Source organism: Chenopodium quinoa, unplaced genomic scaffold (genome assembly GCF_001683475.1).
Source record: "Chenopodium quinoa cultivar QQ74 unplaced genomic scaffold, ASM168347v1, whole genome shotgun sequence".
NCBI lineage: Eukaryota > Viridiplantae > Streptophyta > Magnoliopsida > Caryophyllales > Amaranthaceae > Chenopodium > Chenopodium quinoa.
The window spans coordinates 341,938-368,517 of record NW_018745030.1 but is presented as its reverse complement, the minus strand read 5'-3'; the positions used below and the strand labels follow the sequence as shown (position 1 = coordinate 368,517).

The following is a 26,580-nucleotide window of genomic DNA, read 5'->3' as shown; positions in this document are numbered from 1 at the left end:
AAAAATAGAGTATTTTCATTCCATTCTTCTCCTTTCCCTTTGTTCGTTCCATTGCGATTCCCTCGTGCGAACCAAACGACCCCTAAGTATTACAGACTACTCACTAATTCAAACCCTTGCAAATCTGATTAGTAATAAGGGGTATTTGGTTCATAGGTTTTAGGTAAGAGCGAGGTATAAGGTTGAAATGAGTAAAATCCCTACCAACCCATACCTTAAACAAGTCAAACCCACAAATTATGGGGTTTAGAAACGAAGGGGGCATGTGGGTATGGTTCATACCATACCTTTAGGCTTTAGGTATCAAATAAAATTAAAAAACTTATTCCTAAACAAGAACTAAACACAATGTATTAAGAATCAAGTTCAACCGCATACCTCATATCACCCTAATTTCATTCCTAATTCCAAACTCATACAGTCATACCACTTTATGAACTAAATGAACCCTAAAAAGTTTGTCTACAAACCAATAACAAAGACGGTGAGGGATAGCTCAAGTGGTTAGAGCTTCCCTCCTACTTCCAAGAGATATTGGGATCAATTCTCACCCTTGCAATGAAATTAATAGACTAGGTTGTAATCTAGTTCATCAACTATTTGAATTAGAGGTGTCAATTCAGATAACCGGATGGAGTTTGGGTTGGTCTATTCACGTCGGATATGTTTAGGTCAAATATGTTCGGGTTAAAATTATTCTTTTAATTCGGATCGGGTCGGGTCAAATTGGGTTGGATCAAATTCGGGTCATGGTCTATTAATGCTATTATAAAACTACTCATTAAGAGAGATACAACTTTATATCAGGTTCCTTTCAACTTTATATATATATACCAAACATACCCTTAATTATTACATCAATTATTTATTCAGAATTTCAGATTGTAGAACTTTTTAGAACACCTTGATTCAAACGTCCACTTGACGAGCTTGTTTATTTTTTCTTACAAGCTTGTTTGTGAGGCACTTATTATAGGTCAATTTACTTATATCTCAGATGGTCACTCTGCCTTAAATGCACGGCATAAATGTTAAGAAAAAGTCAATACTAACCGCCATTGACCCCAGATCTCTCATAATAATAATAAAACTATATTGTGTTTAATAAATAAATAAATTGTCATAGCTGTATTTACAGAAATTATTTATTTTTATTATTATTATTATTTATTTATTTTTGATAAAAAAATTTATTCAACTAAATTATTAATAATCTATTATCAAATTAAACTTTTCTGAAATATATGTAAGATAAACATTTTTTTTTGAGGGAAAAAGGTTAGGAATACTTTAAGAAAAGAATCTATCTATTAATCTATAATATGGTTGTTAAGATTAGAAAAATCAACGGTCAATTTAAAATTATTGAAGATAAGGTATCATAATAGGTAATAACAATATAAATACCCTCTGCTCTTATAACAGAACATATTCTAATTCTTATAAAAAAGTTCACATCCAAAACAAAACAAGAGTTACAAAAAAACAAGTAAAAAAAACGTGGCAAGAATATTGAGATTTACAAGTGAAAATCATGTTGATATATTTAAGTTATGGGGTAGTAGTAATTCAGGGGGTTTGATATTATTGATATGTTTGGTAATTATGTCTATTGCAATCATATCAATGCTTATATTTGGTTGTGCTGATGGTTACAAGCCGGAAAAGCGTAGTCGAGGCAGGGCGAGGCGGCGTACAAGTGTTTATAGTGCTACCGGTGGCGACGCGGGTGGTTGTGGAATGTATGGTGGTCATCATGGTGACGGTGGTGGTGATGGTGGGGGGTGTGGGGGTGGGGGGTTTTGAGTTTTGGTCATTTTATGTATTTGTTAAATAATTATTGGTACTACTAGATTTTATGTTCTTTTTTTTTGTCCCACTCAAAATTGAGGTGGGAGTTGAGTTAGTTGACTATAATGTGTAAAGGCAAATGTTGTTGGTATGTTTCAACTAGTTGTGTATAGTTGATTTATTAGATAGTTGGTCATGTTGTATATTCTAGGTTTTTTTGTTTTTTTCTTTGTTTGAGAATGGCCAATTACTATGTATAATGTGATAAACCTCAAAATTCATCAATCTATATAATTGTCTTTTTCATATTATGAAATATGAAATGCTTACAATCTATTTTGCATTCAAGTAATGCTATATAAATATATTTGTTACTGGGTTGTTAGGAATATTTTTGCTGTAGCATGTTGTTTTAGGGACTTGCCATTTAGAGTCAGTACATTACAGGGTTACAGCAGTATACGCCGTCTATATCAACTAATCAACTATATACAGCTTAACAAGGGCAATAAGATCATGCTGTATGTTCGGCCAGGGTCGTGCAGCTATGCAAATCTATCAAAGCCGCGGTTTTTTTTTTTTTTTGTGGTTGTTTGGAGATCAGTTTTAGAATGGCTCGGTGTTAGGAGAGCTTCTGGGAATCGGGAGGATGAAGTGCAGTATCAGCTGACTGATTTCAACACCAGTTAGTCATCATTGAGTTTAAAAAATGACAATGGTTCGTTCTTGCTATCTAGGAGCGCAATCCAAAGGGTGTATCGAGACTACCGTTATGGTGAAGCAGCTGTAGGAGCTTTGTTTTTGTTCACAGTAAGCAGATCAACAATCTTTTTCATATAGTGTATCAGCTCAGTTGAGTATAGTTCTGAGTCTAGTGTTGTAATAAAAATATAAAGTAAATTGCCTTATACATTTTGTTTGTAACAATTTTGCATTAGCCTCCACGCTGAAAGGTAGTCTACAAAGGTTCATGGAAATTGGGATATACAAACTTTAAAATAGCAGTAACTTCGTGTATAGATTTAATTATTTTACTGTTTTAACTTTTAAGTGTCTTCTTCACCATAAGCAAGTATTTTACTGTAACAAATTTTCAGAAAATAAAAGACCCACTCCTTAAATTTCAACAAATAAAATATAAAATTAAAAAAAATGGTGAAATTTGAAGCAAAATTCAAGATATTATCGGCATACATTTAAAGATTATTAAGAATAAAACCAATTTTAATAAGATTTAAAATGCTCAAAATTACATGGTGCATACCATGGTAATTTCAGCAAACTCAGTAATGTAATAAACAAATCTACAGGGAAATTTTTAAATACAAGGTGGAAATTAACCCTTCTTCCTACTTCAGTATAGCCCATCAACATTTACAATGGCTGCGTATCGGTTAACATGCTCAGTTGATAATAGTACAGAAATTACAGCTGCGCAGACTTGGTTTCTGCCTGAGGAACTCTATCTGATGGCAGCAACCTAAAACACGCTGTAGTTCACTAATCATTGATACTTCAATATCATCTCAAATTAACTATTAGACAAAATTATCTTCCTACTTATATGATATTGGACCAGATCTTGACACAGCAAACCTTGGAAGAGGACTAGGCCCTGTACTTCCTGAGGTTGATCCCTCATTGAACTTCACCTTACGATTTGAGCTGTAATCTAAAGGCCCAGATCCTCTTTGCTGTCTCCGGTCATTACTTTGGATACTTCCACTATCAGCATCATATGACTGGCTTGAAGGTTGTTTGAAGTATCCTGACTGATCAGAATACGGCTGAGTTGTATCATTTCTAAGGTGTCGGAATGCAGGAGAATTATGCATGAGTGATGCTCCAGGTGAGCTTCGAGGTGATGATAAATTTCGTAAAGTCAATGGCAATGAGGGAGAATTCCCATAGTACTGATTATATAATGAGCGAATAATAGAATATGGGATGCAGGCTTCCAGTGAGCTTCTTGGAAGATGAGGAGAAATTTCACATAGCTGGTCTACGAATACAAGCTTGGGCGCTAGATCAGACCTGCAAAATATTCACAAGAAGTGTCAATCAACAATGTTGTAATGTCGCAGTTAATATGTAAGAGAGGAGTCAAAGTCCAGGTTAGCAGAGTTTGCCAGGACTGTACACAAGTGATAATATCTATGATCCTTTTTAAAGCCATTTGACTTTACACATTTCTAATAAAGCAATGGAACTTTCTATTTCATGTATCAGGCAGATTCAGGAGGTTCAACACTTCAACAGTGCCCCACTGTAAAGTTGAAAGCTTTTTATCATTTCATCCTTGTGTGGAATCAGCAACTACTTGTGTTTTTCCCCCTTAATGATTTCAATTTATCTTAGCTTGCAACATAGACGACTAGTGACTAACAATAAATTTAACCACCAGCAAAAATTTAACATACACATCTGTAGTACAACCTCATCAAGGCCTCACAGAAACCAGTACTTATGACCAGCATTGGTTGACAGAAAGCAAACCCTTACAAATTTTTTAAGCATCCCTGAAGCCCCAAGACAAAAATAAGAGGTCACCAACTCTGTATTTCCAAATTATGGCATTACAAGGGCTATAATCTAGTCAACTATTTTTTCCTTGGTTCAGAAGCAAAGAAAACTGATGGCTCAACTTAAGGTTATATGTTGACGGCTACAAATCAGCTGGCGAAGGTCATGCCATTAGCAACATGAATTGTTTAAAAAGGTATAGATATTCTACATATTGAGCACCTTAATAAAGATATATGAACAGATCCAGCTACACTGGATGAAAAAAGGGCAGAAGCAATACAGAAAGGATAATAATGCGTATATAATAAATGGAGAAGTATGAAATCATTGATTTAGAAAAGGACCCAATCGAAGGATAGAATTATGACCATACCTGTTAGCTTCATGCCAGCAGTCCAAAATCATCCCAGCTGACATTTTTACAAAAAGCAGTAAAGTAGACTTGGCACTTGCTTCAGCTGTTAATGAGCCCTGCATCTGATTTTGCAGATTTTCATCAATATGCCCATTTGCCATCTGATTTTCCTTTTCCATTCTTACATATTCGTTTCCAGCAATCACTGCATTTATGCATCTGTATGACAAAGTAATGTATTAATAGAATGTATTCAATGCAAATTTGAACTGGGTTGCAATAACAAGCTAATGATACAAGATTGGGGTGGATTCACAAAATGATTTACGAACAGAATTCAAGAAAAGGGAGAACAAATTACCCCTCAATTAGCACAAACTTGACCATATAAAAAAAATATACAAAATAAATAAATAAATGTTACAATGAGTATGCAATGTTACAATGAGTACGCATGTGACAAGGAGAAGGGATCATCAACTTGTCAATGACTGACTAATGCTTGGTTTCAGTATACATACCTTGCCAAGCAATGGATGTTGTTATTGAAACCTCCTGTATCAATATTGAATGTTGTTGTATTCCAGACATTTGATGACATGAAAGCAGAAAATAAATAAGGCAACAAGTTCCATGAATTATCATTTCCAACCCCTATGTCTTCCATGATTGATCTGACAAATTCTGTATCATGATCACCCATGACGCCTATGCTATTTGCCACCTCTTTCATCCTCCTGATATCCTTCTTTTCTGGAACTTCCACAGGCAAATGTGGCACAATCCCTTCCAGCAAAGAATATATCAACGGTGCATCTTCCTTGAGTACATCACCAGCAGCGTCTGAAATAAGCTGATCAAAGGCCAAGGCTTGTCCTGCTTGAACACAAAATTCAACCAGTGTGTCCAAGTCCACAATCTGCTTTGTATTAGCATCACTTTCTATGCGATCACCAGCGTGCAAGCTTCCTGCAATAGCCTCCAAGATATCACGGTTTGACCGTAATGAAGTTCCAATGCAATTTAAAAGTGCAGCAGTGTGCTCTTTCATCATTTGCTTCAACTTGTCAACTCCATAACCGCCAAATAGACGAATGAATGCTTGCAATTCCTTAAAGTCACTTACAGACTCAGCAAAGTATCCACCAATGGGTTTTGTACTTCTAAAACATTTGTGAGCAGGCACGAATAGGACACCAGCTCCTGATATATCTTTTACAATGTTTTCAATGTACCAGTTGCAAATTGTTTCAGCGGCTAACCCTGTTTGTTGATTGATGGGTTTGTCAAACAAATGAAGGGATGATACTGGTCCAGCAAAGGCTTCTGCAAGTAAAACTTCCCGGATACCATGGGTTAGGTCCATGCTGATATGCTGTTCCGCAAGATGGATTATACTCATCTGCCTGCGAACTAGAGATTCCAGGACAGAAGGACGCTGAAGGTCATTATCAGTCTTAAGAACTGAAAGCAGTCTCCTTCTGAAGTTCCCAAGAATGCATTCCCTCATGTACTGCAATTTAAAGAAACATTTTAGAATTAAAACACACAAAGAGCTTAAAAGGATGCACATAGGACCATCAGAAGTGAGGTTTCCACCACAGCAAAAAACGGTCAAATGTATGACCATGATTTGAGTGATATTGTATAATTTATAATATTAATTATTGAGGAGGAGCAATAAGGGTTTCTAAATGAATTAGTTTGGATTTCTCCTTTATTACCCCCTCTAAAAAAAATGCAAGACTCCCGATATAAGTTGAATAATTCTTTACCGGTTTACAAGGGAGATAAATTTTCAAGTTCGAGTTTTAAGGGGACAATGATAAGCCTGAAGCACTTGCTAGTTAGTTGCTCCCCCTTTGAATAAATACTAATGAAAGTAAAGAGATGATGCCATAGTGGCGTAACTTCTTTTTTGTTTGAATTGGAATAATTTCACTTTCCATCACAACAAAATTGTTGTAATTTCCAAAAAGATTCTTTCAGAATAACATCCCAAAAAGCAACAGCAACTAGGCATCATTAACCACCCACCAAAAAAAAAGAGGAGGTTTTTTCTCAAGTGAAGGGTATTTAAATATTTAATACCCAAGGTAAGCATTGCCTGCAGAAATTAAAAGCTTTGACAACCCTGCTTAATGTATCTAGGGAGATTACATTATCTTGCCTCATAGGCTAATACTCATGAGATACAACATGATTATTTTGCTACCATTTCAGATGTTGACCTTAGTGAAACACAATTTGTAGCCTTCTGCTTCCTCTAAAACAAAAGTCCAACTTTTACAATATGTTTCGATAAAGAAAGGGAAAGGAAAGGTCCATCAAAATTCTACTATCATGATTCTTTCTGGTTTTCTCTCACTTTATCGAGCCAATGCACAAGTTTGACCTTAAATATATTGAATTATGTATTAATTAAAAACATGAATAAACAACAACAACATATCCTTAGTCCCAAAACGATAAAAACATGAAAATGAAATGCTTGAAAAGAATACATTGAGACTAATCCATGAGCATATCAAATATGTATAAAGTCAAAAATAAATTGCTGTGAGTATTTAGGAACAGGGGGAGTAAGAGAATGGATCTTAGGTGTCCTCTCCTATTTGTAAATGTAAGACGACTTCTACACACATAAAAATAGGAAATGGAGTACTCTTTCTAGCATATGCATCAAAGACAAAGACAAAAAAAATAAAATAAAATTTATATATAAAGTATATAATTGCCATGCCATGAGCAAGCAAGAACTGAATCAGCAGGCAGATGCCTCACCTCTCTCAAAACAAAAACATGGTTCAATACACATATGGGCTCCATGTCATTTAGAACAGAGCAAAGATTTGTCAACCTCTGCATAGCAGCTTCTAACCTGATACAGAAGGAATTAGATATTTCAGCTTTGTTGTTTAAATTTTTTGAGTCCTAGGATTTTGTTCTCCTAAAATTATAAATTCTACAAGAAAGAGGCCTTACATCTTAATGGAATTATTATTTTCAGGATAACTCTCTTGGCCAGGCATTCCAGGTAATCCTCTAGGGGATTTGTTTGTTGGGATTGAATGCCTTGTTGAAGAATTTAAGTAGACAGCTGCTTGCTCTGGCAGAAGCTGAAATACATAAATCCCAAATCCTGTTACAAGGAACTTCTTAAGCAAAATTATAAAATATATAATATCTGGTCCTAACCTGCATCTCTAGAGAACCAAATCCTCCTTCGGAATCAAGAATATTGATTAAACCTTCCAGCCCGCCCATGATTGACTCAATTAGAGACTCAACATAAAGAACCGCATCCCGTCCAACTTTAGTAACCTGAATTTCAGAAAACAAAAGTTAATCTTTTATCAAGTGACTCCTAGTCAATCAAACCAACAACATACACATATAAAAAACCCCTTGAATACCACATTCTTTTTTCATTTCATGGAATAATCTACAAGTGTGAAACCAAGGCTTCTTCCAATATTAGAAGGCCCTTTGTCAAAGAACTTTTTCCTGAATATGTTACAAGAAAGAAACACCCTATGTTTGTAAATAAGAATTTCCCATTAAGTTTCCCCAATGTTACTCAGGCACGGGTTTGAGTGTCGGGTTCGGATACATATCTAAGTAAATGAAATGTTAGGTTTAATAGACATGGGGACACTTTCCTAAAATAGAACACGAGTGAGGGGAAACGGCATAAAAGGAACCTATTCCTAGTTTTAGAAGGCTTTTTGCATAAATTATGTTGTAGAAATACATACACACACATATTAGGCTGACCTGGTTGTTAATTATATTGTAAAGCTTACCTAAAGCCTATTTGTGAGCACAAATTCTTTTTTCCCATCCTATTTCTACTTATCTCCTACACTTATTTACAATTATGTGGTTCAAATGATTGAAGTGTCTAAGTGAGCATTGGACTGTCGGGTAAGGCCGTGAGGGTTTCATGCCCATTTGTGAAAGAGTAAATGATGAGTTGAAATAACAGTCTCCCTTATATACAACAAACTTCCATCCATCTTTCAATCAGCTGATTTTTACAATAAGCAAGGTAATATTATATTTTTAATGTCATAGGCTAAAGAATTTGTCTGTAAAATACCTCCTCGGGAACAATGTGAGAAGCACACTCTGGGAAACTACTTGCAACACCTAACCATGCACAGCAGTGTTGTGGACGTCCTTCAGGACCAAACATGGTATTTCTGAAAACCTGTAGCAATAGCACGTCAGTCTCGTTATTGTAATTAAGCTACATGTCTGAAATAGATTCAACAAACTGATAGCATAAACTTATAGCATCTAGTAACTTTTTCCATTTTGCACATGAAGTGAGAACACACCGATGTAAGATGTTGATGATAAAAATACAGTTTCTTGAGGCTTCCGTGCTTTGCAAGCTGTAATTCAAGTTCATCAACACATCTGCACATAAAAAATCAGATGGAAAAGATGCTTATTCACAGTGTACATTCAATAGCAAAGGGTACCACTCCCCAAGGTCTACATGTGCTCCATTTACTCCTTAGTTACCTTTAGCTATTGGAGGCGAATATCAGGCAAAATAAAAATAATAATAATAAAAAATACAATTTTCCAACTAGGCCCCATTTTTTTAGATATAAAATGTTTTCATGGAAAATGATTTTCATTATTTCCCATTTTCCTTTGTTTGGTTTGTGAAGAAGAAGAAGAAGAAGAAGAAGCGGGGCGTTAGTTACAAGAAAACATAAACGGATGACAAATCACAATTACCACAGTTGTAACTTATAATCATCAAAAGAGAGAAATGAATGATAGGCATCACCTGGACCAATTATATGCAGAATTTCCTTCTGCTAATAAGCCTTCTTTGCCGGTAGAAACAGTAGCTTTCTCCAGATGTCTTATATTAATGGATGACCGAGAGGATGTGACAATCATTAACACTGACAACCAATCTTTACGTAAATCCTGAATATAATAACAGATGAAGCAACAGCAAATAAATCATGGCAAATATACAAAACTAGGTTAAATCCCGTGCCATGCACGGTCATAATTAAACTTTACAACAAAATTTATAAAGAATGGTGTTAATTCAACAAATTTATCCAAAAAAAAAATATTTGTAACAAAATAATAGTCTCTAATTAAAGATGTTGATGGTCAAAGTTGTGTCTCAACAAATGTGCAAATCCAACCATAACTTATAAAAAAATGGAGGAGTATAATATAATAAAATGATTTTGTTAACCTGTTCTTATAAACGTTATGTATATTTGTAAGATTTATACAAATTATCCTACCAAAATTGTTGTTCCTATTTTAATTAAAATAAATTTGAAGTCGGAGGAAAAAAAATTATAATATTATTATGATAATCTTAGATGATGATATATGTCAATACCTTAATTTTAAACTATGTTAGTATATTTGTAACTAAAATATTTATAGTATATAAAATATATGTTGAAAAAAAAAATTAATTGAGTATGATTGGATTAAATGTGTTGTCAAAATGGAAATATGTCATGGTAGGTTATAAAATGGAAGTTATTAAAATTTGGCAAAAAAAAAAAAAAAAAAAAGGGAAAGAAAAAAAGGTGGGAAATTTTTTTATAGCATTGTGACAAGTGTCACTTTAGGTTCGCTTTTAGTATAGGTTAATTGATTAAACCACGTAGATTAAACACAGCACACGGAGAATAACTCAATCGCAAAGCGGAATATTTATAGTTTGTAAATAACTAGGAAAATTGTTAAGAAACTATATGTGAATTTAGACAAAGGGCTACATGAAAATACGATATTGCAATGCACCAGCCACCTCCTCCTATCACTGTCGTGTACCGAAGAAGACAAAAGCAGCAGCAGGGTCAGGACACCCTCCCAACCCCAACACAAGCAACGGCTCTTTGAGAACAGAGCTGAGAACACAGCAGGGCTGTTGGCCTATTTTTACTATGGTAACTTAGCTAGAGACACGTATTAGTAAATTAGCAATTAAGGCTTTTTGTCCATTTGTAAGCAATTGTAGTAGTATAAGTAGTAGAAGTCACAAGTAGAAAATCATCCAGAAAATTGTATGAAGAAACATTGAGAGTGATGGCCTCAAGCCATTAACGTTCATTCGCAAGCTTTAAGCTAATCTATTACAACCTTCCGTTTGCTTCATTCTCTGTTTTACATCCCACGCTCGTTGCAGATATTAAGGAAGCTAAAAAGTAAATAAAGTATTGTCAGGCAAGTTGCTACCCAGTTGATCAGTCTTCAAAAAATATATTACTCACATTCTGTAGCATGCATTAACTTTTTCTTTTTCTTTTTCTTTTTCTTTTTTTTTCTTTTTTTGAAAAAGATAGCATGCATTAACTTGATGAAATTGAGTTCATACAAGTATCTCCTAGATCCTAGCTATACTTTGTTATACTGTCATGGTAACATTAATTAGGCTTGTTGAAGGGATAGAATGGAGGAATACAATAATAAAAGTAACATAAGAAATAAAAGGGACACAGATAATACAATGACAAAAAGTCATTCCTTTTGAAAATAGCTACAATGGTTGGCAATGTAAATGAGCTGTAAGAGTCATATTACATGTTCAGAGGAGAGAGTTTTTTTTTCACCTGAATACTCGAAATCTGAACTTACTTGAACATATCCGGAATTACATCAGAATAAATTTGGTTAATACTAGAACTTACATAAACATATCTGATATCTGGACTTGCTTAAAACTATTTGAACTTATTTGTATAGAAATTTATTGTTAAAATTAGAACAAGACCAACCCATAGCCTCTTCAGCAAAACAATAACACAGGTAATACAGTAATAAAACTTTTCAAGGGGCTCTAATTACATTTAACTAACTGAAATGGATTAAGCCCCTCCATCAAGCCTCTTCTAAAACGCTGGTTCTACCTTAGGAGTTTGCTCATGCCTAGATGGCTTTGAGGCACTTAATTACCCATATATCAATAACACAAGTTTTGATCACTGAACTTGCTTATGTACTCATTTAATGGGGAACAATACTTGAACTGGCTTTTATTTAAAAATGCTTCCGTATCTTGGCTCATAAGGGAGCAGCATCACGTATAAACATAATACATTATGAAGTACCAAACCTCCATAGAAAACCAAGAGCCATCTAATACATGAACACTTGCAAGATATCCAGTTAACTGATTACAGAGTACGTCCTTAATTATCCAGAGACAAACATTTTTGGCTAATCTATAGATAGACAGCTAAAACCAGTGTGACCCCAACATTTTCTTCTAGTGTTAATACAATAAATACGATAATCTCCCAATATTAGGTGGCAAATTGTAAACTTTTACCCAATAACATACTAGCAAGTTAGTTAACTGTGGTCCCTACAAAAGCAAGAGAGTAATGCACATAGCACATATCAGTGAAAGAGCTGTTTGATATTTATGCATCTGCAATCGCAATTGACAATTTAGCATTGACTTTCTCAGAGAAACCCAAACTAGAAAAAAATCTAAAGACACTTTAGGACCACAGGAAATGAAATTTTTAGTCTGCTTTTAGCAAGTAATGGTACTGAAACTACAGAAGAAAACACAAAGGGTGTCCTGAATGACATTTTTTTACAGAAGAGTCCAGAAGAAAACAAGAAACAGAGTTCACCAGTAATCCCAATCTCTAATTTTGACAGGCCTTCCTCAGATTAAACTCTTAAGAAGGAACAGCAGCATCCACATGAAAAACTTTCAATGCAGATCTCAAGAGGTGGGGGCGTATGTGGCTTATCCCTTATAAGAAGGGCCGTAGGGGGAATGAGGGATTAAGATTAGTCAAAGAAGAACAAAAGGTATAGTAAAGCAATAGAGAATAGGTACTCTGACAATTTGACTACTCTCTGCCAATAACTTTCCTTAAGTCTGTAAGGACTATAACTGATAAAGATATAGAATCACATTTCTATTTCCTAGCATAACCAAATAACATTCATTTTTCACAATCAATTAATAAAATTTTCTGAGATCATATACGTAGTATTTACAATTAATTGAATTTAAAGTGAGCTTGCTAAATGCATTGAACCCCATACTTTGGAGCAAGAAGTACAAGAGTAAGGGGTAAATAGAAGAATAAAAAATAAATAGCTACCGAGGAGTAAATGAGAAGTTAAATAATCAAGGACAGCATGATACATGATCAATAGTAATCAATGGCCTGCTCAAGCGTGGAGCAAGAATATTTAGATGAGCATTATTATCATTTTAGCTAAGCAGAAGATTCTAATTAAGTATGACATTTGACGGGTAAAACACATACTCAAAATATAGCATACCACAGGAAAAATAAGTAAACATTAAGGGAAGGGGAAGAAGAGAAAGGAATCTAGCTTTCTAAGGATTACTTACAGATAGATCACAAGTGATAGCAGAGATGTCTTCACCCTGTGGCTTTGGTATCTTTTCCAGGTGCTGAAGTATCTTCTGAAGAAGCCCTTTTAAGTTTGAATCAAGGTCCAGTGCCACCATTCCTGGAGTTCCCATCAAAAAACGAATTCTACCAGCACAGGATGACAGATAGGATAGCGCATAACATCGGATTGCTGCATTTCAATATGAACAAAACTTAACATCAATTTGAATTGATTTCTTAAATAATGGATAAAAAAATCCGACGATCCTGTAGTAATCTTAGTATTCTACATAAAAAGCACAAATGAAAAGATTGATAGATGAGCTCAAATTTCAAATTGTATGATTTAGAATAGTCGACATTTTGAGTTTAACACATGAAATTGTTAAAACAAATCGAGCTTAATAAATGAAACATTTAAGCAACAATGGAGTAGAGAAAAAGATTTGATGGGGTTTGAACACATTGGAATAATATTCATTACAATTATTGTATCTATAACAAAAATTATAAACCCTTGGTTTATAAAACATTAAATTCAAGGTTTAGAATATAAACATCTTTCATAGCAATATACTTACGTCCTCCTATACTAAATAATTACACCATTAGTAAAAACCAATGCACTGTGTTGACCATAAATATATTTCATAGTGCATTGTTAAAAGTATAAATTGCTCATATTGAAATGCTTCTAAGATCTGGAGTTCTAGAAACCTTTCTTTTGCTGCTAGACTAGTCCTGGTGAATTCTGTTCTCATGAGCATCCAGGTGTACTGGTCTCAAATTATAATCCTTCCCAAGTCTATTTTTGAGAGTATTAATGCCATATGTAGGAATTTTCTTTGGCATGGAAAAGATAGTAATAAACCTGGGAATATTGCTTGGGATAAAGTGTGTTGTAAGAAGAAAGAAGGTGGTCTGGGTATCAGGAATGCTGAACTTTGGAATATAACTGCAATGGGGAAGCATGTTTATGGGTTAATGTTGTCTATATAAAAGGACAGAACTGGATGAATTACAGGCCTAGAATTGATTGCATTTGGCACTCGAAGAAAGTATGAAAAGTAAAGGAAAAGCTGAAGAGTGTCTATATTCCTGCCTTAATTGGGCAGGGTAAATATAGTATCAAGAGAAGTTATGATTTGCTCATTGTTGGAAAGGAAAGATGCCGATGGGATTCTTTGGTTTGGGAAAAGAAAGCAGTTCCCAAACATCAGTTTATTTCTTGGATGGCCATTCAGGAAAGGTTAAAAATTAGAGATAGGCTGCACATAAATATTCAGCAGATTGAAAAACTGTCTTCTATGTGCTGATGTGCCAGAAACTCATGATCACTTGTTCTGGAACTGTAAGGATAGTAGTACTTTTTGGATTGAAATCAGGAGCTGGCTTGGTTTTGGGCCTGAAAGAATACATCTGAATAATGTTGCTAGAGTTTGTAATAGACTCGGATCTGGATTCCAGAAAAGCTTCCTGAATACTTGTATTCTGTTATGTACCAGATTTGGAGGATTAGAAACACAGCTTTCTAGGAGTTGAAGATTATGCATATTCCTGTGGTAGCAAGACAGATTAAGAATGAGGTAAAAGCTAGACTTTTAAGTGTGAATAGTTCGAAGTTAAGGTACAAAATAGAGAGTTGGTAGAAGCTTTGTCTATATAGGGCTTGTTTTAGGCTGTTTTTGTTTCAGCCTAAGCAGTTGTATTCTTGGAAACTTGATTGTTTCCATTTTGGTGCAATAATACTACTTATTTACCAATAAAAAAAAAATGCTTCTAACAAGATAACACTTGGCTATATTATCTTTATAAATTAATGAGAATTTATAGTCAAAGTTTTTAATGTATGACCATGTAAAGAGAAACAGTGCAAATATTTAGTAATGGAGGAAAAAGTTAAGAATATGGGCTTGAAATGCATACCCATGGTTTTTTAAAACACAAGCCTTCAGCCAAACTATGTGAGGTTTTTTTTTTTTTTTCTATAGATTGTCTTCTAAACTTTTTTTATAACATCAAATTTATATGTTTATATTTTTATTACAATACATAAAAAATAAAAAAAATAAAAAAAATTCAATCAACCTTTGATTTTAGAAAATCAAAATTTGCAGGGCACGCAATATTTCTTTAGAACAACACGTCAACACACTTAATTTTTTATAACGTGTATTCAAAAAGCACATTTTAATAGGAAAAATGCATTTTAATAATCCCAACTTTGCCGGATTTACTTTAAATAATCCCAACTTTTGATTATTCTGCAATAATACCAACTTTCAACTCTGTTTTTCTCCAACAATCCCAAACCGGTCAACAAAAGTCAACAACCTATTATTGTAGGTTACATGACACGTGTCGATATGTAAGTGGCTCAAAAATAATTTTAATTTTTTTAAAAAAAAAACAAAAAATAGAGGAAATAAAATAAATTAAAAAAAGGGAGAAAAAGAAAAAAAAAAAAAAAAACTATAAAATCCTAAACCACCCGCCACTAGCCACCACCAGCCATCAATTCTCGCCGCCGAACCACCCCTTACACCGGAAATCGGCTCCTCCACCCTAAACCCTCTTCGAAAACCGCCGACACCCTTCACAAAGCTGCCAAAGTACCATTCCCCTCTGCAACGCAACCCCCTTAAATGGACCTCCTCCCTTCCTACACCGCCGAAACCGGCGCCCCCTCCCTTCCTACACCGCCGAAACCGACACCTCCTCCCTTCCAACACCGCCGAAACAGGCCCCACTCCTTTCCCTCAACTAGAAACCGATCTTTTCCCTTCCCACCTTCGAAAACGGTTCCAAGCTCTCGATGAATAAGGTTTCGGGGCTAGGTTGGGGTGGGGGAAGCAAGTGAGGTGTCAGAAATTGGTGATTGGAGCCGGAAATTGGGAATCGGGGTACGAAATTGGCTGGGCATGAGAGGTTGTGGCTACTGGCGGTGGTTCATGGCTGGGCATTGAGTTTATTTTTTTTATTTTTAAAAAATTTTCTTTTATAATAACCTTATTTATTCCTGTAAAAAAATAACTTATTAATTGTTTTAACCAATAAACAAGCAACAAGTGGCAACATATTTTTTAACAAAAAATTTAACCTTTTCTCCAAGTTACCGGTAAACAGGATTGAAGAATGAAAACACAGGTAAAAGTTGGGATTATTGCAGAATAATAGAAAGTTGAGATTATTTAAAGTAAATTGAACAAAGTTAGGATTATTAAAGTGTGTTTTTCCCATTTTAATATCTAAAGTTACTTAAAACACAAGCTTTAAGCTGGAATATGGGATTTTATTATTGTCTTCTAAATTTTTTCTCTATAATACAAGTATTATATCTTCATACTTCTTGTGTTTATATAAAAGGTAAATCAACCTTTGAATTTTAGAACTTTAGAATCAAGGTAAAATCAAGTTTTTGAACACCTAAAATAACTTTTAGAGCAACAAACTAAAATTGAAGAACATGAATTATAATGGGTAAAGAATATCTCAATATCTAAATTGTCAGTATAATTAAAATCTGTGGGCCTAGAATGAGAACCATAGCCTTAAATGATGACAAATTACCAAATTGATTGGGTCATTAGATCATCATAATCGGACGATCAAGGTGTTGACAGTTTCATTAATGGTAGTTTTATAATTTTCAACTTCTTTAACTGATTCCAGTTTCTTTTAAATCAATATAATTTACTTTTAGTGGTTTTTAACGCTACATGTAAAGTCAAATGAATGAAAATTGATTTAATACAGTTTTACTTCATATGGATTTGGTTTTGTGTGTGTGTGTGTGTGTGTGTGTTTTTTTGTTGTGTGTGTGTGTGTGTGTAAAATCTCTTGTTTTTTTTTGTTGTGTTTCGGTGTGCGTGTAAAATCTCTAACTTCCACAAGAACCAACAAACTATTTCCACTATCTTCTTGTTTTTATTGAACTTTTAATCACAATGACCCACTACAAATTCTCTCTTAAAAAACCCAACTCCGTGAGAAAATGGGTCTTTTATATAGGGACAGTGAGAGTATCACAGATAAAGATTTACTTCCTCGTCCATGATGTTAGATTAGCCTTACAAAACATAAATCTGAAAGTGGACCAACCTGCTATATACTTGCGAACTAGACTGCAAAGGTGATCCATTCCATCTAATAAGAATCCAATAGTTGGATCACTTGGGTCCTGAAATCAAATTTAAAGCGGTAAAGGAGGAAAGAGTTCAGAAAAGTGGAATTCAAAAACAAAAAGAACCCAAGTATATTCAACATTTTAGGACAACAGCAGACATTGCGTATAAGTTAACAGCTCTGACATAGTTAATCCAGCTATTCTTTTAAACTGCATAAAAAATTTAACGAAAGATAGAGGGGAAGGGAAATTTCTTACTATTTCAACAGGTAGTGTATGAGTAGTAGCCTTAGACTTTGATGACATAATTCCTACATGCTGAAAGTACCATATCACCTCGGACTGAGCTAATGCCAAAGCTGAAAACACCATCTTATAATCACAGAAAAAGCGTTGTCAATAGATAGCAAGAGCAAAAAAATAAAAAAAGTAATTGAATAGAAATGTCACAGATGAAGTCAACATTTGTAAATAAACCTGGATGTTGGGAGCCAGTAAACTAGGCTGATCGGTAAAAAAGAGAACCATTCTTCCAATTTCTTGCTTTAGAAGTATTCTCCTTTCATGGTGTATTGCATCACAGCATAGCAATGCTTGTTCATGCACTTCACTGGGAAGAGTGGAATAATTTCAGACATCATGACAATCATTTAGACTTACTAATACCTCCTCCATTTCACTACATTGCAAACTTGCCTACGTAGGATGTTTCAAAATAATTGAAACACTTCCTTATTTTTTTTCTTTCTTTTTTTTTTTTGACAACTTCTCACACCTACTTTATTCATACTTGACCCACTTTCTTTCTCCCCTCCTTTACATCTTCCTTAAAAATTCACTTTACTTTAAAGTTTTTGCAACCTCTCTGCTCTTGCATTAAATACAGTGCCAACCACAGCTGTTGCAATTTTAGTGAAATGGAGGAAGTAGAAAATTAGAAGAAAAAGAAAACAATCTGATTAGCATCTTCTATACTGGAACCATGCAGGAGATAAATTTTGGGATAGCATTTCTTCAGAACTGGTGACAATTTGACAGCTAAACTAACAAGCAAGACTACATATCTGCTTCCGTACTCTTCACAAGTCATCGAATGATGTAAAATAAGCTAGGGAAAACTATTCCCCAGTTCAACACTAAGGACCTGAACATAGTGTATCAAACTGAGAGGTTCTAGATCAATCCATCTAATAATAGTGCACACAACAAATATTTTTGAAATGTAAAAAAACAAATTAGAGGGGGAAAGATAGTTACAAGGTAGAAAAAAGGAGGGGAGGAAAATGGAGATTCTTAATAAATCCCAATAAAAAGGAGGGGAGGAAAATGGAGATTCTTAATAAATCCCAATAAAAAGGATGAATATAAGTCTTAAGAAATAGTGTGAAATTATTTTTCTGAATGGGTGACACCAATCTAGTGGGCATCAAGAACCAGTTTCTTGGGTACTTAACGAGGAATTATGTTTGATTTTAGAAGGTTAAAGCCAATAAAATCTCTCACTAGTCGCTCCTCTTTGAAAATCCATCCAGAAGACGTAATAAGCTCTTTCACACTGGTTTCCCAGTAGAATTAATGTGATTGATCAGTTCAAGTACAAAATCCTACTAAGTCTCTATTCCTAATGAAACAAGTCAACGTTTTCCCTTCCACTGCCAAATTTTGCAATACTCAGGGACTTTATTAGACAATCAACCTTTTTGCCGATTGTCTACTCTACCATCATGACCACTAGCAAATTAAGCATGATGCATAAAAACAATGCAATTGGTTTGCTTGAAGGCAATACCACATTTAGTAACTAGTTCTAACTTCTGCGACTACATGCGGAAGGAATTAAACTAACCTGAATTCACTCCCTTCACCACCACAAGGATTGAAGTAATATAACTTTTTAAAAATTGGAGTACCTAAGGGAATTGTTTTAGCTAGAAAGAGTATTAAAGAGAAATATTCTAACTTTGGATGGCAACAGACTGAAAATCAAAATGTCTAGTTAACTGGACCTTTAGGCTTTATTCTTAATAGAGATAAAAATCATAAAAATAGTGCCTGTTAGCTTTTGGGTTCAAAAGTATAACAGAACAATTTCTTTTCAGTTATAGGGATAAGCCTAAAGGAGCCTCCTTCCAACTTTATGTAATGGGATGTTCTAATGGTGGTTTGTCTGTATATGGGATCTTCTAATGGTGTTTCCTATAGCTGAGGTTTGATGCTGCAGCCCATGTAAGCAAGTGCCACCGTGTACTCTGCTCATGTTCGCCACTTCTCGTTCTGTTCTTACAATTCTCTTTATCAAGAAAATAGACAATCAATCAATCAAAGCCTTCATCCCATAAGTGGAGTTGGCTACATGAACCAAAAGTGATTAATCCTGACTATTTCGTGTAGTCATCGACAAAAATCTTCCTCCTCCATCCCTTACGATCCAATGCCTCATCCTCATCCTCATGCAAATCCATATACTTCATATCCTTCCTAAATCCTTCCAACCAAGTCATTTTCGCCCTCCCTTTCCCTCTTTTAACCCCTTCATGGTCCCACCCTTCCACTCTTCGTACCAGTGCCCCCTCGGGTCTCCGTCTTACATGTCTAAACCAACGCAAGCGGTGTTGAGAGAAGAGTAAAAATTCAATATGACAAAACGATGTTTTAAAATATAAGGTCTGGTTTAGCGTGTTGAGCTGTAAGCCATGTAGATAAGTGCCACCGTTTAATCTGCTCATGTTCTCCACTTCTCCCTCATTCTATTTTTAGTTTCTTACGATACTCTTTATCTAGAAAATAGACAAAGAGTGAAGGTCCATATAATTCAATATGACGAAATGAGTTTGTAAAATATGAGGTCTGGTTTAGCGAGTTGATAGGTAATGATTGAAGGAAGATGAACAGACTCCAAAGATCTACACAAACAGCACAGGTTTGACTACGAGGTTATGAGCCTATGCGCACATATTGCCACTCAGAAATCACACTCTTTTATGAGCCTATGAACATATATTGCCACTCAGAACATGTACAACCACAAACATTATATGTGCCTACAAAAGAAAAATAGGACTACTGGCTAATTCAGCACATACTTCTTGTTTGAGAAATTTTAATCCGAATTATATGGATGCTACCTTTGTACCTTATCATTTTTTCAACTTGCTTAGCTACACTATACTCCAGATCTGCTTCTTTCTGCTTTGTACGACCAGCCTTTGCAATCTTCTTTGATTCCAATATGCGCGGCAAGACATATCGCTGATAATCCTCATGCAACAATATATGCTGCATATTGACATCATTTCCTGATTAACTATCCAGTATCCCACACAACCTACATCCTTCAAAGTAAGAAATGAAAACCTCACCTCATCTCTGAACAAAGTGAGAACTAAGTTTTCCTTCAAAACAACCTACATATCATCATAAATGTCATTGTAAGTAAAAAGTTGAAGAACTAACAGGAAGCACTTAAATATCAGACAAGTAACAACAATGAAATTTGAATTTACACAAGCAAAAACAATGTTGCATTATCAAACAGATTAGGCTATGATCTCACATATCCATCTCATATCTTCCATACAACTTTTTATGTAAATATGAAAAGTAAAAGGAGTCAGATGTAGAATGTACCAAAGCAATGTCAATGCTGGTTACACGCAGAAGTTCATCTGGACAAACAAGGTATCCAAGAAGCACCCATTCCCGGTAGGATGTAACATTTGCTAGATCTTGAGCTCTCTGTAGAGAGAAAATGAGAAAGTGACAGTGAAAATCATTTTCCCATATCAAAGATAATACATGAAGGAATCTTATATATATCTGGAGCATCTTGCTGTGGTGAAAATGCAAGCACATGTCAACATGTGGTCCAGAAGCAGTGTTTTATTGACAAATAATAAAATTAACATTAAAACTACCTTCTTATCCTTTTTTCAAAATCCAACAGCTGAAATTCTTTCACATATTTGGCGAGTGTAATCCAACATATGCAGTATGAATAAGATGGCTTTAAGATAGTAAAGTAAAGATCAAGACCAGAGGATGCACACTAACCATGGGATGAGCAGAATTTGTAAGTATGTCTGGATATCGAGGATGGAAGGGACTCAAAAAACCCTCATTTCTAAGCTTCCGAGTATCTGCTAATAAAAATATAACAGGCCCAACAGCTTCTAAAACCTGGAAACAGTTTCAGATGTCACTACATAGCTTACAAGATGCTAGACATTAGCATCTACTCATAAAAAAATTATTATTCAAAAATCGTTTTCTGGAGCAAATAAAACCCAGCTCTTAGTAAAGTCTTTCAACGAAACACATTTGGAGTAATGTAATAAACAAGTTAAAGCCAAAAAGAGCAGCAGCACAAAAAGTATTATTAAGTACATATAGCAGCAATGCCAGTGACACAGAAAGTCTGCTAGAAAGAAAGCCTTTAAAACTCCTGTAGAGTGCATCCACAAGAACAAATATTGCCCCTTTATAGATATTAAGCTACAAAGAAAAGAATGCTATCAGAGCTAAAAGAAAATATACCTACTTCAGGATAAAGACATGGGAATGAAACTTAAAATATTTAATAAATAAAATGAAGTATTACTACAATACGAATTTAAAGTTTCAATGTAATAAAACCCACCACTAAAATAAAATCTACAATGAAGCAAGCTATAGTGCTTTATCCCAAAAGACCTCGGCCCATAAACCAATTCTAATACTTCATCCCCTTGTACCTCAAGTGGATTAATTATATATCAGATGCTGCTTAACAAAAGGCAGGCTGACGGCTGACCAATTGAAACCAACAACTAAAAACACCTTTTTAAAAGATATGTAGCCACTTGACAGTCGTAGAGAAAGATGATTTCTCATCTCACAAGAGTCACAGCTCCAGAGGTGTGACACATAGACAGTACGGTGAATATACTTATTTGGTCGCCAAATCTGCTATATGTAACTGGTGTTGAGCCATTCCAAACAATTTGTGCACATAACGACATACAACTACTTAAGGACCTTCATTCCATATTTCAGTTGCTGATGGAAGAGAAGCAGCCAGTAAAAATCTTTGCAAATTTTTATATGATAGAGTAAACAACACCACAAAATAGATCACATGCATCAATAACAGACATTTTCTCTTAGCATGATTAAGATTTCAAAGAATTCTTTTGCATAAGAAAATCAGGTTAAGCATGTATTATCACCTCTCCAATACGTGGACTGACAAAATTCAGGTCCTCTTGAAGCCCCTTGACTGGTGGATCGTAGGAGTCTATAAATTGAACCAGCCTGTATTCAATATAAAGAAATAAATTTAGCAATCCTTTCTGAAGACATTTAGACAGTAGAGTAGATATTGCCTGTTTCTGGGGAAAAAAGGGGGACTATCCTGTTACACTAATTAATACTCCCTCCGTCCCCTTTTGTTTGACACTTTTGAAGGAAAATCACGGTTACTAAGGTGGAGAATGTGGAGTAATGAAAGTAAATGGGAAATTAAAATTTCCAATTAATAAAGTAATAAAAGTGCATGGGAAAGAGACATTTCCAATTAAAAAAATAATTAAAGTACATGGGAAAGATAAATTGATAGATTCAAGAGTAAAACATTAAATTAGTCAAAAGTTGACACAATTTTTATGGCAAAAGTTAGGGTAAAATAGGAGAGGACTTAATAAGGACAAAAAAAATGAGGGTATAAAAGTCTTTTTATGTATCTTAATGATTATGAAAATGTGACAAAAATGTAGGGGCATCCAAAATGGCAAAAGTGACCATCAAATGGGGACGGAGGGAGTATCAACTTATCAAGCACTCCATAAATGACTGATGATAAAGAGTTATCATATTAAATATTGAATAATTTTTTTATTATTATCTTTTAAATCATCTTAATTATCATTTAAATTTGACATTTTCTTAGTATGACATTTAGAGCCAATAACATTCGTTATTGAAAATTGAAAAAAAAAAAAAAAATAAATTCTTTAAGAGAATTTAGATAAATATTGTAGGGGTTCTAACTGTTTTTTAAGTGGTAGGCAGGTCACATAACTATCATATCCAAGTTACACGTATTAATAATCAAATAAACATAATGATCAAATTGATTAAAAGATAGGTCCATCATCAAGATAGCATTGAGTTGAAGCTTGCAAGAATTCTACCTGTGGTAAAAATCACAATCACGGTCATTCCTCAAAATCCCGTGTAAAAGGTTGTACATCTGCAGCATCATTTTCCCAGGTATCTGAGGTGAAAGCAGCAACATATTAATATTGATACTGAAAACAACTATTAAGATTTCAGGCCTGTCCATAACAAAGTGACATTTATCGACAGAAGATACAAGAATAACTTATAAACAATGAAATTTTTAGGAAGAGAAGACACCCAGACAAAGTACTTGCCTTTTCAGAAAATAGATTCAATCGAACAAATGAACAAAATAGATCCATGAACGCGTGTAGTATAAATGAGTTCTGATGAGGCTGCAAGATAAATTCTCCAACTGATTAGAAATTTGATTCAAAGTTCTGCACATCTTCATTTCTTAACAAACTTCTTCATGAGTATGATGACAAACGGAGGAGAAATGAATTGGAGACCGTAAACATTAAGAAGTGCCACAGAAGACAAGTATAATAACACCAGTCATGCTGCATAAAATGGAAGCATTACTGACAATCCTTAAAATCATAAACTTCTGCATAAATTCCATTTGCAGATGTTGTCAGTCTCTAAAAAGTCTGATATCATTATATGTACTCTGTAATACAGATGATATAACTATACTCTAAGAGCATGTTTGGCTAGTGTATTTTTTAGGTTGGAAACGGATTTGGTTAAACCATTACCATTATCGAATGTCTGGTAAAGAGATTTGGTAACAATTACCTTTACCTAAGGGTAAGGGATTCCACCCATTTGTTACCACTCTAAAACCTAAGGTAACAAATACCCTTACCCCCCTCAAACACAAATTGATTCCTTTCCATTAAACCAAACAAATAAAAAAGGTAATAGTTACATGATTCATTTCCCCCCTCTGTTTCCTTTCCACTTCGTTTCCAATGCTCTAACCAAACGCCCCCTAATTGTATGTTAAATCAATAGGAAAATTTATTTACTAGCTTCAACTTATGTTAATTGCACAAAATTCCAGCTGAAACTGGAAAATCAACCTAAAGAAATAAAAGTTCCAGTTCGAACACTTGCAAAGAAAGAAATGTATAGCTACAATGTTCAGACACTAAAACTACATTCAACATGATGTCCAAAACATTTGTCACATTAGCAACTCCAAATAGCTGCATCCTTCCCCTTCCCCACCCCAACCCCTTTTTATTCCCCCAAAACAATGACTACACATATTACAGGAGACAGGAGTTGATGAGATATTATTTTGAACACTTACCAGCAGAGTAATCACTGTGCTGCTTAAATCCAACAGAAGTCGTAACGCTTGTTCTCGGAATGCCATCAAATCAAGAAGCAGCTGATAAGATTACATAAAGCCAATCACTGAATACCCTATTTTCATTGACTTTTATGAATACACATGTAGCAACATTGTATACAGCAAAATTGTACATAGGAATATCTGAATAGCCATGGCTAGAAAACGATCACATTGCAAATTACTTCCTCATAATGCACCATATGATACATAACAATGTGACACAGAGGCAGTGCCTTTGCATCAAGATTCAAAGCTTCAGGGGCACCCAGGAATCCAGGATAAAGATTCATTAGACTGTGAATTACAATAGAGCATTAATTATGTCAAAACAGCTCATTGAACTATTCATGGATTTGCCTCTCCATTATCAAGGGAAAGGCTACGTATATCAAATCCTTCTACCTTGCCCTCCACAAAAGCCTAATTAGAGGTGTTAAGATACTGTTGGTGGTGCTGCATTCATAACTACACTAATTGCATGGGCATGCAAATGAACATAAGAAGGTGAAATGTGGCAAGATGATAATGAAGTTCAAACCTGAACCCACGGCTCCAAATTTTGAAGATAAACTTCAGCACCATCCGTTAATGAATCAAAAGCAATTTTGTCAACCTACATCAATATTAATACCAATAAATACTATCAATAACCAAAAAAATGAAACAAAAATTAACAATAGTGAGGAAATGCTGACACGCTCAAGTTGTAATCTGCTGGTATGCTCTGGGAACTTCCTTGCGACCAATGTACATATCTTTGGAAAGTTAGGAATCACACCAGCTTTCCAAAAAGACTCCGAGAACAAATGGTTGACCATATCCGGATGATCTAAAATTTGATTGAGTCTATACATTTTCGCCATGAGACCCTCCCCAACCTCAGTGAGTTGTACGACATATTGTATATTCAAACCCTTTGTAGACCCTCCAGCACTTTGAGCAGTCTGAGACTGACCCTCCGGTCCCATACTCTTAAAGCTCCTCAACGCTGGAGAAGCCATTATAGAGCTCGAAAGCTAGGATACTTTCTGGTCAGGTCTCAGATTTTATAGTAAGATCAAATCAACTGCAAGAGTCAAAACTCGACTTGTTACCTCCAAAAACAAAGTACCATCCTGATACAGAATAATTTAGGCACTACAACAAATTCAAGAATTATTATTGTTACAATATGAGTAGCAAATTCAAGCACAATATGTTCGAAATGTGATAACACTGATACCGGAAATAGAACATATCCCGAAATTAACAGATCAAACGCAATGCTCCGTAATTTTCACTATCGCAATGCATGAAATCGTGAATCAAACACTAAGAAGCAATTCGAGGTAAGTTCACAATTTCAAAATTTACACAAATGAGTTCAATTTCAGAAAAATTAAAGCAAAATCCAGCAAAAATAAAGTATTTTCGCAAATAATTGAAGCACAAAACCTCAGATTACAGCAACAATTTCATCAAAAATATCCAAAACTACTGTATAGTTTGAATGAATTCAGCATTACTAGCAAGCAATTTCAAAATTGATTTATCATCCAAATTAGCTGAAATTAGCAACAAAAAACAACGAAAAATAGAATTGAAATTACTAGGAATGGTTAAATTACATACGTTTGACAACGTTGTTGTGAGAAATTCGATGGTAGAATAGCTGGGAAGATGATGAACATCAAAAAGCAAGTGCGAAGTTCGTTGAATTAGTTGAGTAAGCTTCAAGATTTCAGAGGTTTAGTGCTAGTAGTTGAAAGGATTTGTTAGAGTAGTGGTATTTAATTTGGGTATTTTCATTGTACCTACCACTTGCTAAGTACGTGAGGAGATTTTCCAATAACGTTTTTTGTGTCTTCCAAAATATGAATGTGCATCTGACTTCATTTGAACATTAAGAAATTAAGAATTGTCAAAATATTACTCCATTTCATATTAATTCGCA

General features: G+C 34.6%; 1 protein-coding gene across 1 annotated transcript; it reads right to left on the bottom strand.

Moving 5' to 3' along the window:
* Positions 1–2,973: 2,973 nt before the first annotated feature.
* On the bottom strand, positions 2,974–26,483 carry LOC110709117 (protein NAP1-like). The gene is made up of 24 exons (XM_021887331.1): positions 26,259–26,483; positions 25,343–25,713; positions 25,186–25,260; positions 24,603–24,683; positions 23,596–23,676; positions 23,353–23,435; positions 22,390–22,474; positions 21,236–21,361; positions 20,813–20,920; positions 20,545–20,589; positions 20,319–20,461; positions 17,663–17,795; positions 17,444–17,557; positions 17,161–17,239; positions 13,056–13,249; positions 9,480–9,625; positions 9,016–9,097; positions 8,775–8,885; positions 7,871–7,996; positions 7,658–7,791; positions 7,457–7,553; positions 5,194–6,185; positions 4,691–4,891; positions 2,974–3,825 (listed from the first exon to the last, which is right to left on the bottom strand). The coding sequence occupies exons 2-24, from the start codon at positions 25,646–25,648 to the stop codon at positions 3,348–3,350; spliced, it is 4,020 nt and encodes a 1,339-aa protein (XP_021743023.1). The 5' UTR covers positions 25,649–25,713; positions 26,259–26,483; the 3' UTR covers positions 2,974–3,347.
* Positions 26,484–26,580: the final 97 nt, after the last annotated feature.

Excerpts from the sequence above, each read along its gene's own strand:
- LOC110709117 (XM_021887331.1), bottom strand. The coding sequence starts at position 25,648 with ATGGCTTCTCCAGCGTTGAGGAGCTTTAAGAGTATGGGACCGGAGGGT. Across the intron at positions 20,921-21,235 it reads CAAATTCTGCTCATCCCATG|AGAGCTCAAGATCTAGCAAA; the intron begins GTTAGTGTGCAT and ends TTCTCTCTACAG. Across the intron at positions 7,792-7,870 it reads TTGGTTCTCTAGAGATGCAG|CTTCTGCCAGAGCAAGCAGC; the intron begins GTTAGGACCAGA and ends TATGTATTTCAG.